This window comes from Leptosomus discolor, chromosome 9 (genome assembly GCF_034619465.1).
Source record: "Leptosomus discolor isolate bLepDis1 chromosome 9, bLepDis1.hap2, whole genome shotgun sequence".
Classification (NCBI taxonomy): domain Eukaryota; kingdom Metazoa; phylum Chordata; class Aves; order Leptosomiformes; family Leptosomidae; genus Leptosomus; species Leptosomus discolor.
In genome coordinates this window covers 15,380,543-15,392,818 of record NC_141399.1, presented here as the reverse complement: position 1 = coordinate 15,392,818, position 12,276 = coordinate 15,380,543, and the positions used below count along the sequence as shown (strand labels likewise).

The following is a 12,276-nucleotide window of genomic DNA, read 5'->3' as shown; positions in this document are numbered from 1 at the left end:
GTTTCTTCCTAATAGATTGCCTCCTAATAGAAGATGTTACCCTCTTTTTTCATCTTCTCCTGAATTTTTTCTCTGGCAATCAAGTCAACAAAACTAAAAGATAGTTGTAGAATCACTTCAAAACCTGTAACATCCAATAACCTTACTGGGTCTGTGCTTGTCAGTTGACCCCTATATTGGTTTTTTTCATCATGTTAAAGCCACAAAATCAGAAGGAATTACTGCATTTTAAACAGAGGGAAGCACAGAGACAGTGTCCCATAAAGCAAGATGAGAGAGTCTTTATGCCCATGGAAATATCGTGACAGTGCAACTTGCCATAGCAATAGAAATGGTAATTTATTTTATATCCCCAAATACACTATTAGGCATGATTAAAGACAGTAATTCCATGCAGCAACAACTTGAAGAGTCTTTAATAACACTGAATAACTTGAAACCATACACACCAGGTTCAAATATAAGTAACATTTCGAAGGTTATTTCCTCATAACTTGCTAAAACTGAAGCTCTTGGTTCACATCCCTAACAGAAGAATCTTTCAAAGCCCAAATGCTGCAGGGTAAATCTTTAAAGTCAGCTCTCACCGATTCTTAGTTTGGCCATTACTCATACATGCAATATATAATCCTGAGGAGTTAAACATCCTATCACCCATCTTGATTTATTTCTTTCAATTCACTGTGAATTTTATTTATGTTTATAACGACAAGGTTTTTGTTGGTGGTGCCAACAGATTCAGTTCAGGGATAGACAGTTGAGTGCTTAGACCATTACAATATATTGATTACCTATACAATAACTGAGGATAAAACTAATAATGTTACTAAGAAAAATGCCCAGAAGGGATCAGGTCTAGCCTAATCAAATAAATAGTTTCAGCATTGCTGAAGAGAATACCAGCAGTCTAAAAGCTGAACTCTTCCAGTTATTTCCTTAAGCTAGTCTTTTTTCACACACAATAAAAATATTAATATAATTGTATTTCTCTCTTACATAATTGTTACGTATTGACACGATGTTATCTACACTGTCCTCAAGACTTAGAAGGTGATGTTGGACCAATAAAAAGCACAAAAACACTTCCTTTATGTGCTTTCTGAATTTTCAGAACGTCTGAGCACAAAGAGCACAGACTGCTGCTGTAACACATACCGCTAATTCAAGGCATTTAATCCCATCTTTCACACGTCAGCCAAGGCAATACAAATGCCAAAAAATTCCTCTTTGATAGCAGAATTATATACACTGTATATTATATAAGCCTTCTGTTCCCCTCCACTTGAATGTATGCTATCAAATCATTCTGGCCATTATTTTATATTGAGCAGATGGTATTATGAGATTTTTGATAAAGAACAACAATCACACAGTGAGGGTTGCAAAGGGGTCGCTGAAACCAAGATTAACAATTGATTAGCTTTAATGGACCGTGACAGTAATAACCAACAGAGCTCTACACAAAAATTTGATTGTCCTGTTAATGCTGCTGACACAAATGGCTTTTAACTGGTTTCCTGAAAGTGTTAATATCTTCAAAGCCCCAGCAAATGAAGGACTTCATCAAAGTGAGAAGCATCCTGCAGTAAAGAAGCACTTACTGTAGACCTCTAAAAAAATCTTCTATAAAGTGTGTTTCTGATTTATTTAGACAATAGCTCCTATTTCTCCATGGCTTAAAGTTTGGGGGAAAAAAAAAAAAAAAAAAAAAAAAAAAAAAAAAAAAAAAAGGCAGCACACCTCTACAAGGCTGTAATAGAACTCTAAAGCATTTGAATACAGAAGCCAACATGCATTAAATATGACAATAATATGAATTATCACTCTCAGTGTGCTCATTTGATTCTTACTCCAACATGGGCTGACAGACCTCAGTATCACAGCCCTCTAAACTCAATTTTTTTATCCTTAGTTCTGAAAAGTTGTGAAAATTTCAGTCTATTTTTTTTTCCTTTCTGCAGTAACTTGCATCATATTTTCATTAAAATGAAATGTTTTGTGATTACTGGAAGAAACCATGGTAAAATCTGAAAATAGAACTTACAGATCTGTGTATTTCTTAGATACATGTATGGGAAAACATCTACGGAAAAAATCTGTTTCCCTTAATGCTTAAGCTCAAAATTTAAATAGACATATGGCAAATATTCACAGAAGGATTTAAAATCAAATCTAGATAAAGTAAACACAACTCCGCCTAACATGGCATTCAAGAAACCAAGGATATAGGAATTCATCACAGGTGAGGAGGTATTTACTCGTTTAAGTACTGGGAAACACTTTCTGTTAAACTTTCCATTTTAGATTAGATTACTTGGTTTCTAAATTAAGCTGGTTTTTAATTACGTGTTTTACTCAAGCAAAGGTTTTTCTTTTAAACATTTTAACTGTGATCTGCAACAGTGTTCCTCCCTCCTGTGTTACTCCTAAAGGCAACAGTTTGAGACAATAATGGTATGGCTCTAAAGGCTTCTAGGTAAGGAAAAAATGGTGTCTGCTCAAGACACAGATCCAAACACAAACCGTTCACACAAGTCAAGGTCATACTAATCCCATCCCTGTGGGTCCCACTCCATCTGCAAATTCAATTCTCTACAGAACAATTCCTTGCTAGTACACTGCAACGATGAAACATGCTCCTAATTACTGTGTTTAAAAATCTTGACCTAAGCGGACACACAGGGAATTTAAATGAAATCTCTAAAAGAGTAAAATCCACCTGCTCAGTCTCCCAACACAGAAACACTAAATGCATAACCTGTCAAAATACTGAGCCAGCCTTCACTAATTCCATTTTCTGTAATCAGCATCCTTCTATTACTCACATGCTTGCCTTTCTACAGCAGTTCTTCAAGCAAACTATTGTATAAACTGTTATAGTATACTCTGATGATAAATATTTAAGAATTATTAATTACCTGTAAGTCAGCATCGAACTCATGTTTTAGGTAAGCATCTTCTGCAGCTTCAACAAGACGCTGAAAAAAAAAAGAAAAAAAGAAAAAAAAAGGTGTATTTTTGAAGTAATGTATAACATCTTTAAATCCAAGTGTTCCTTCATGTTCCTTCCAGTATAACAGATTGTTTGAGAATTGTGTAATTCGCTGTCACCATATATTTGCTATGATACTTCATAAAATAAAAATAAGTGATCCAGATTTCAAAAAAAAAACCAAACAAAAAACAAACCAATTTTTTTTAAACCTTTAGCGTCCATGATTGGTGATACAAAACTCAAAACAGTTCAAATACTAATAAACCAATAAACAATTAAAAAAAAAAAAAGGTTTTATCTCCACTAGTGCTCAGCACCCTGTAGCTCCCATTTCAATACTGATTTTTGAAAGAACACAAAAATAAAGTTGCTTTCACATTGGACCTTATTCTCAACATAGGAGCTCTTCCCAAATCTTTCTTAAAATTAAAATATTAGGTATTTCCTAATAATGCGCTTGATTGCAAGTAACTGAAATAAAAAGGAGTTTCTAAATAACACAAGTATAAAAGATTAGAAAAATAGAGACTGAATTTACTTAGCAGATTGGAAGTGTTGTACATACTTCCTTAACATGGTGCATAATCACAAGATTTTTCTGCTATTAGAGAAGTAATATTTACTGAATGACAGCAATTCAGTAGAATTTTTTTCCTCTTAATTGTGTCCAGAACTCCCTATAGTAGTTATTGTTCATTAACTACTAACATCTGAAGGAAAAAAAGGGCTGCACTAAAACACAGCTACTTGAAAAAATTAATTCTTATTGGGGTTTGCTGCACACATTCTCTTGTGAAGAGACACATGCTTTCTAAGGTTTTATTCAGGGTTCTTTATAGTTCTGAATATTTTATCTGTGGAAGTAACTCCTTCTAGTTTTTATTTAATCTACCTGAATATTCACATATGTACAACCCAAAATTAATCAAAGAATGATCTGTCACAGAATACTCAATATATGACTTCTATTTTCTTTGATCTATCAGACATTAGTACACATGTATATTTTCAAATATTTTGTATCATGAAGCAAGTGAGCTATAAGCTCTCAATGATATACAGAGCGGACAGCCGTGCACACATTTGCACTCCTTTTCAGAACTGTATGCACTTTTATCAAGTCTTTGGATATAAATCAAAATGGAATGGGGATTCATATCAATTGCTATATAATTTGAACTATAATGGAAACTGATCCAAGAAAAAAATATTTGGTTGCCAATGCAACAAAAATCCTGACAGTTTGAAGCAGAGACACGTTGGTTACAGAGAGCATTTGTGTTCACCAAGGTCTGCAAAGCAGCAGCATGTCCCAGCCTTTGCTTCCACGTCCGTGTCTCACCCCATAGCTTACCCACGGGTAAGCACAAGCATCACTAAATCCTCAGTCCTCTGCTGGGCTTCTGCATTCTCCCTGCAGACCCCGGTGGGAAGGGTCTTCATACCTTTTTCTTTAGTGCAGAGTTACAGACCTCAAAGATTTGATTAAAAACTGGAAACATTATCAATGCTCAGGTTGATATAGAAAAGCAGGAGAGAATAGATGAAGTATCCACTTTCCAGAGCCCCGTGCTGTGTGTACATCCCTGCAAACTGCTGATTCCACCTTTAAAAATCTTGCCCCATGTAAATGCAGCTGCTCTTGGCAAACCCTTTTGACCCAAACTGGAATTGAACTGAAATGGTTTCAAAACTGGGCAAATCAAACCAGACCTGAACTGAAACATGTGACAGCCCACCTTCCTGCATACACGGGTAAAAGAACACAAAGACTAACGATGCATAGCAACAGGCTACATGAGGAGAAGCCATGAGAAAATATTTCCAGTAAAACAGTGAAGTTCTGTGGAATTGTTCCTACTGTTCCCATACTGTATGAATAGCAGTGAAAAAAGACCTTGCAATTTGAATGGTTTTCAAACATTGATTTGACCCACAATTTTTTTGCATTTAAATAGAGAAGTAACAGAAATTAGCTATTCTGAGGGGGAATTCTAGCAGCAACGGAAACATTCTTAAATGTTTGAATTGTCTCAGAAGTCCATCTTTAGCATGTTAGTGACCTTCTGAAAGTATTTCATAAAACCAGCACTCATTTTTCAAGTATGAAAAAGTCACTTTATGTGACTACTCATTCAATGAATTTCTGCAGGTGTATACTCCTTTATATTAAAACCACAGTTGCATTAGTACTCCGTGCACATCCGATACAAAAGATCATGACTCTGATGAGTTTGAGAAGAAAAAATGTGAGAAGGGTCAAAAAAATTCTTCATACAGAAATGAATACAGGGAAAAGAGAAACATGCTTTTCTTCGTGCTGAAATATTTACTTATTCACTGGAAGAAAAATTATTCTAGTATTTCATGAGATACCAGTGTCTAGATATTAGTACCTAGTGGGCTAGAAAAATAATTCATGGCTTAGTATATAGTTTGTATTGATCCCAATGTGTTTCAAGTACATTTTTGTCTCAGTGAAATAAATTTAGACTAAGATTTATCCCCCCCACCTAAGAAATAGCTAGAGAAGCATGAGATGGGTAGAAACCCTGCTAAGGAGGGCAGCTGAGAAATGAAAAGTACTGATTGGTACTTTACTGATTTATTCATTAAGATTTCTGGTGTTACATTTGTACTTAAATAAAAAGTTACATTTAAGCATACTTGCTACAGAAAACAGAACAAAAAAGTGAACAATCTACCGACATGTATTTTTACTTGAAGACATAGACACAAATACGAATGCATACTGTGTGCTTCACCCAAACAAATCTACTAAGAAAATTAAAATTTTGGTGCACTGAATGTAGTGCACAAAGCACATGCTGCTTAAGCAGTTTGCTTTAAATATCTCAGTACCATTATGAAGGAGACCGTGAGAAGTCTGGGAGAGTAACAGAAGAGGTAAGCTAGAAATAAGCCTATCTCCACAAGATGACATATTAGTGGATATACACAAATGATATCAGAATGAAGAAATTGTATACAAACATTTTGGGCTTTTTTTGTTGCTTTGTTTTGGCTTTTCTTGGGTTTTTTGTTTGATTTTTTAATTGGAGTGGGGTGGGAGTAGGGGGTGTTTCTTTTGGTTTGTTGGGTTTTTTTTTTTTTGGTTCTGGTTTTTTTTTGTCTCCAAAGGGATGAAGAATGATGGAAGAAATTTCTTAACAATCTGGAGGCAAAAATATGAAACCCACATGTAATACTGGAACATTTTTATATTGAGGCCAAAAAAACCTTTCAATAAAAAAAAATATTTTAATGACTGAACATTTATCCAGCAATGATTCTCAACATTAACATGATTAGCCATTTTAACTTAAGAGTTTATAATGACACTCTTAATACAAATGCCAATATATTTTCATTTGAGTAAACATGCTCTAAAATCACTGCTGTAGCAAGTAAATGCTTACCAAGCTGTGGTTATCCTGAAGGGAACTGTGAATTATCTATATGCATTTACATGGAATTAATTATGAACACTGAGTAAGCATTGTTAGACTTACACTATTTAAGGGTCTATATTTTAGGAGAATTTACCTCTACATGTGGAAAGGTGTTTGCATGTGCATGCACAAACAAGTCAAGGGCAGCATATAATCTTTCGATAAAGAACAATTTTCACGTTGTATGGCACAATTCAATTGAGGTTCCTCCCATTAAGGAAGTAATCCTTACAACTTTCCCAATACTTGTAAATATGAGAAAGATTTACTTATCCAGCATATCACAATGCAGCATAGATAAAAACCGGGCATGAACCAGGAGGTGGAACAAATATCGCATCCAAAAAGCCCCAAAATATTCACCGAAACACAATGTCAATGTTTGATATTTTTAGTAGTACTAGTATCACAGATAATGTAGAGAAGGCTGAGAGAAGAAAAAAAAAAGTTTATTTTGTCTCAATAACATTTAAAAATAAATCACTCTGAGTAGGGTAATTTTCTTGACAAATTATATTTTAATTTCAGTGAACTGATATTCCCAGATAAATTCTTATTTGAGTTAGGTTGTTACAGAGCTAACAAAGGAAAAGTGAATGAAACAGAATGGATGAGGGGAAGAAAAAATCCAACAGAAAGTAAGGGGAAAATGGAACAGATGGGCAGAAAGTTGAAAATAAACTGAGAAAATAACAATTTCGAGGAAAAATATCACACAAACATCTGGAGTATAGGGTAACCATTTTAGCTTCTGTGAATATCTCTTCTCTTTCCCCATGCCTTGTAAAGGTTTCAGTTTACTTTTCAATGATTCTTCTTCATTAGAATCCCTTTTTGAAGTTAGATTAAATAAATTCATAAACATAACAAAGTTTGAAACAGATTCTGAACTCCTGAAATGCAGAGGGTCACTAAATTTTATCCATAGATGCTAACTGAAATTATGTCCTTCTCTTTTCTCAGCTATCAGATCTTGAAGAAGCATATTTATATTTCATAGTTGCCTTTCTATTTTTCTAATATAAGCCAACTGCTACACAGAAAACCAGAAATGCTGCTAGAAATTGCTCTTCTCCAAACCAAACTGGTACACATTTCAAAAAAAGGATAGAAGACCAATCTACCTTAATTATAACTAATATCAACTTGGTACTGACATTATCTCAGTCCATAACATTAATAGTTTATATACTGTAATATCAATATGATAAAATTTAATTTCAAAGTAGCAAAAAAATCCTATATTGTGATGTACTTAAACAGAAAATGAAAGATCTACCTTCTCAATTGTAGATGTTCCTTCTTTACTCAGTCCCAGGCTCATGCCTCACTGCTACAAAAATATCCAAGTAGCACAGCTTCAGTTCTGTAGGTTAAAAACTGTGACCTTTCCAGCAGCTCTTCTGCTAACATAGTCTTCCCAAACTCACTAGACTATACCTTAATGTTTCTTTCAGTACATTATGTGAATCTTGCCAATTTGAACTGTTACTTCTGTATTGGCCTGCATAATGCAGAATTACCATTTTACATCTATGAGAACTTTATCCATAGTACGCCTGACAAGAGCCACCAATTCTGACCCTGCTCTGAGTAATGAGATATCATAATCATTAAAAAAAAAATTTAAATAAACCTGTAGGAGGCTCTTGTATGCTAGCATCTGAATGCATTCAAAAATAGCTTTGAACTCCAACATACTTTCTCGTCATTTTCCATTGGCATCAGACAGGTTTGAGATTCACCTCCTGTACAAATCTTGTATATAACTTCAAGGTTGATTTGAGATGTGTTTTGGAAGTAAAAAACAATTAAAATAATTTTTTTAATCCTTATTAAAAAAGAGCAAAAAGTCTAAACTCAAGAAAAACCTATGAATATACTTCACAGAAAGTTTGTCTTAAGAAACAATATGTAGGGGGAAAAAAAAAAGAATTTTTTTAACTTTAAAAGCCTGTATCCCAGACTTCTATGTATGGAATTGTAACAAGGATTTCTGTCTTAATCATATGTAAATAAACTTTGTTAATAAAGACAGCAGGTAGCAAAACAAAGGAAAACGAATCCCTGTATTTAAGAGCTTATTTCTTTCATATTTTGTAGCAAGTTTTCTGGCACATTACCAAGTAAAAACCAACAGTATTTTGTATATGGAAAATACTTACAACTACCAGTAGTTACCCTTCTTCAGCAAAAATACTCAGTGCAATTTTAATAACCTTACTATTGATTTGAACATCTAATTTCCAATCAAAATTTATAGCACGGATATACAATGGAGCTGTGAACATGCCAAAAATATTTCCTAAATTGCAGCCAGATAACTATTTAAAACATAGTTCATGAGTTGAGTATATTCCTGGGAGAAAAACAGGACCTTTTTTTTTCAACCATTAGAGCAATTTCCATCACTGGCTTCTTCATGAGAAGCCTATGCTGTGTATGTGGGAGCACTCAGTAATAGATTACCAAACTTTGAAAACATTACCCAGGTACCTTCCTATGATTTCCCCATTTTGGAGTTCATTTCAGAAGTGAAAAAGGGATTTCCTTTCCAGGAAACCTGTAAGGCTGAAGGTGCTTTGAAAACTTCTGAAAAGCCAGGCTGTTTTGGGAAAGAACAAGATTTATTAGCATTAAGTGAGCTTAGGTAATATTCTGGCATGGGTGGTAATTCTGGTAAGTCCTCCTTACTTCTGTCAGAGTTCTGGGGTTTGCTTCTTTCACAGTTCATTTAGTGGAAGAGGTAAAGAAGCCAAGAGGGAATATTTGATGTTGTTCATCAGTATCCCTATTATTTCGTATGCTCAAAAACGGTATCATATAACAAGGCGATGAATGCACCAATGTGCAAACAGTCTCGCTGTTTTATTGCAAATAGCTTTGCACGTTTGGCGTAACCAATGGAGAAGCATTGTAGGTATCAGAGACTGATGCTGATCTTGGAGGAATATTTGCTACCATCAGAAACACATGCATTTTTAGAAAGGCCGGTGACAACAGACTTGCAATTTGGCTCGTTTAATCCTTGAGAGTGGAGTGGCAGGGGGCGCAGGCAAGGAGGAAATAATTTCTTCTTGTCAGAAAGCCCAGCAGCATATTTTATTTCCCACTCTGTTCTCCTCAGCTACGAGGTATTTTCTAGGAAATTCTATCACTAAAATTGCTGTTGCTGTGGATAAGACACACTGAAAACTATTTAGCTCCTGTTGTCTTGATAACTAGAGTTCCTGGTGCTTGTAGCTTAAGACAAATATCAATCTTTCAATTAATGCCATACAAAAAAAAATTGCTCTATGACAACTGTCAAATTCCACTACAACAACTCAACTAGGCAATGCTTAGTCACAGTAAGTGCCGCATCAAAGAACAATTAAAGCAGAAATTATAAATAAAAGATAAAAATAAATTAAAAGCTCAGCATTTGCAAGTATCATAAATAACTTCAATTACCCACTTATATTCATTCAAGACTGGCAGATTTTCAGGTTAATTGTTGTTAGAGTGCTAGCTGGTTTTTTGAAACAACAGAGTTCAGCTTGGCAGAGTTGGACAAACAGAAATGAATCTGTAAATGGACTAAAGTACATGAAACTCGCACATTGCATAACAGTGGCTAAGACAATCCTGGCATAATTAGATGCATTTCTAACTTAACTAGGTCAACACTATATTTAGTTATGGCATCTGGAGATTGCCATGGCATGGAGGGAAGACTGCAGATGAAGAAGGTAACACATTTGTCTTGTACTGAGTTCTGCTGTGCTCAAAAGGCTGCACAAAGACAACATATCAGATACAAAATATGCAGATTATCAAATCTGCTCCTACTATGTTATTATGTCTACCACAGAGCAGAAAGCAATGATGTGCTAAATCAGGTTTTACTTCATACTTTTAATTCCGTATGTCCTAGCCATCAAGGAATCGGTTCAACTGCAAACACTACTTAAAGCTGTTCCAGGGCTATTTAAAATATGATTTGCCTGCCTGGGGTACAGCAGCAACCATGTCCTTCTGACATCTCTCTTACCTCAGGGCCAAGGGGAAGGTTCTTCAGCATTTCACACCAATCACATATTCATCCAAGGTTGGGTAATTCTCTGGAAACAACCTTATGTGTCTTTTTAATTCCACATGACAACACAGTTTGTAAAGTTTTACTTTCAATTAATAACTTACAACTGGTTGTTCACTCTCACATGAATTTAAAAATCTATTTACAATGTTACTTTGTAAAGCACCTTCCAAAATCAAGGGAAGCTGGCCTGTGCACGTGTCTAAATATCCACTTGTGTACACATATGCTTCTATATAATTATTCAATACTAACCTGTAAGTATCATTATGATCCTTATTCCTGTTCCCTTTCCTGAAATCCCTAGATTAAAACATCTGATTTATTGAACTTTTTCATACATTTAAGCTACCACAGGTCATATTCTTTACCTGACTGTCCCAATCACTAACTACCTTGTTTCGATAACGTCTTTCAGATATTGCTGAAGAAAAATATTGCTGAAGAAAGATTTAAGATAACGGTTTTCATGCAAGTTCATTTAATGCAAATTTCTCCATTAGTAGGATTTACCTCACCTAACTTCAGCTATTTCAAAGTTAATCATCTCTCTACACAAGTTAACTAAACATCCATCATATGCAGAGACAGAAAACTTCCAAGGTGCTGCTTGTCCCATGCTAAAATAGCTCATAAGATATGGGAAGATCATTGGCATTTCTCATTCACTCCTTTCTTCATTAGATGTTTAATTCCGTATGAATGAAGTTAAGTGAGATTAATATTGCACCATATGTGTCATATAAATGAGCTAAAGAGAAATGGAAATATTCCCAGGCTCACTCAGTAGGGGAAAGCGAGTCTTGAGGCCACGCTTTGTCCTGGCAGCAGTCCTGGGACTAGTCAAGGTGTTTCTGTTCTGTTTATATTTAAGAAGCACCAAGTGAAACCAATTGTCTTTGCTTTGCTCTTTCTCTCAGCTTTTTCCTCACCTGTGCACTAAGGCTCAATCCTCCAAGTTAATTCAAATTCAGCTTGCAATCTGTCGTTTAGTTCAACAAAATCGTCTATGATACACTGTCCTTCTTCCAGTTTCCAACCAGATTACTATCACACACAACAGCAAAAAAATCCTCAGGATTTATTACATAAAACAAAGGTCAGTTCCAAAGTTTTCAGGGACTCATTTCCGTTGCCTAGCCCAGCACTCAATCATAAGATACTGAGCTTTGTCTTTGCTTTCAAACCAAGCCATGAAAACAGTAGGTATTACTCTCTCTCAAGTGAAGTCAATTGGACCGTTGTTTGTTACTTCTCACAGAGTCAGGATTTCAGTTGCTGATGGACTAAATTAAAAGGAAGTTTAAAAAATAAAGGGAAATCAAACTCTGAGTTTTCTACTAAAACCTCCCCAAATCCCTATTGCAAGTGGAATTCTCTAAGCTAGATATTGAGGCAAGTAGAGTATTATTGTGAAGATGGGAAGAAAGAAGTACTTCATGAAGTAAAGGGGTAGTGTCTCTTCAATGCATGGAGCCAGTTTAAAATGGGGATACCATGAAGATACTGTAGCAAATATTCCATCTCTCACAATAATTGTCCTGAGAATCTAAACAAATCATTATCAGCATTTTTGTATTTCTGTAATTTTGTAACAAAAACTTTATGCTAAAAAGTTCAAACACTATTAGAGATGCAAAGTCAAACTAAGCAGGGAAGTGCCAGAACGAAGTTGCCTCCAATTTCAGTCCTGATTTTTATAGTATCATTTTGTCCATACAGTGTTGTTTGATTAGAACACTGAAAAATAT

At 35.0% G+C, this 12,276-nt stretch overlaps 1 protein-coding gene across 1 annotated transcript in view; it reads right to left on the bottom strand.

The window, feature by feature from the left end:
* Window positions 1-12,276, bottom strand: part of CACNA2D3 (calcium voltage-gated channel auxiliary subunit alpha2delta 3) — a 466,721-nt gene that overhangs the window by 322,161 nt on the left and 132,284 nt on the right. The window contains exon 4 of the mRNA XM_086470039.1: window positions 2,919-2,978. Within this exon, the coding sequence (XP_086326165.1) occupies window positions 2,919-2,978 (60 nt within the window). The remainder of the gene's footprint in view (window positions 1-2,918; window positions 2,979-12,276) is intronic.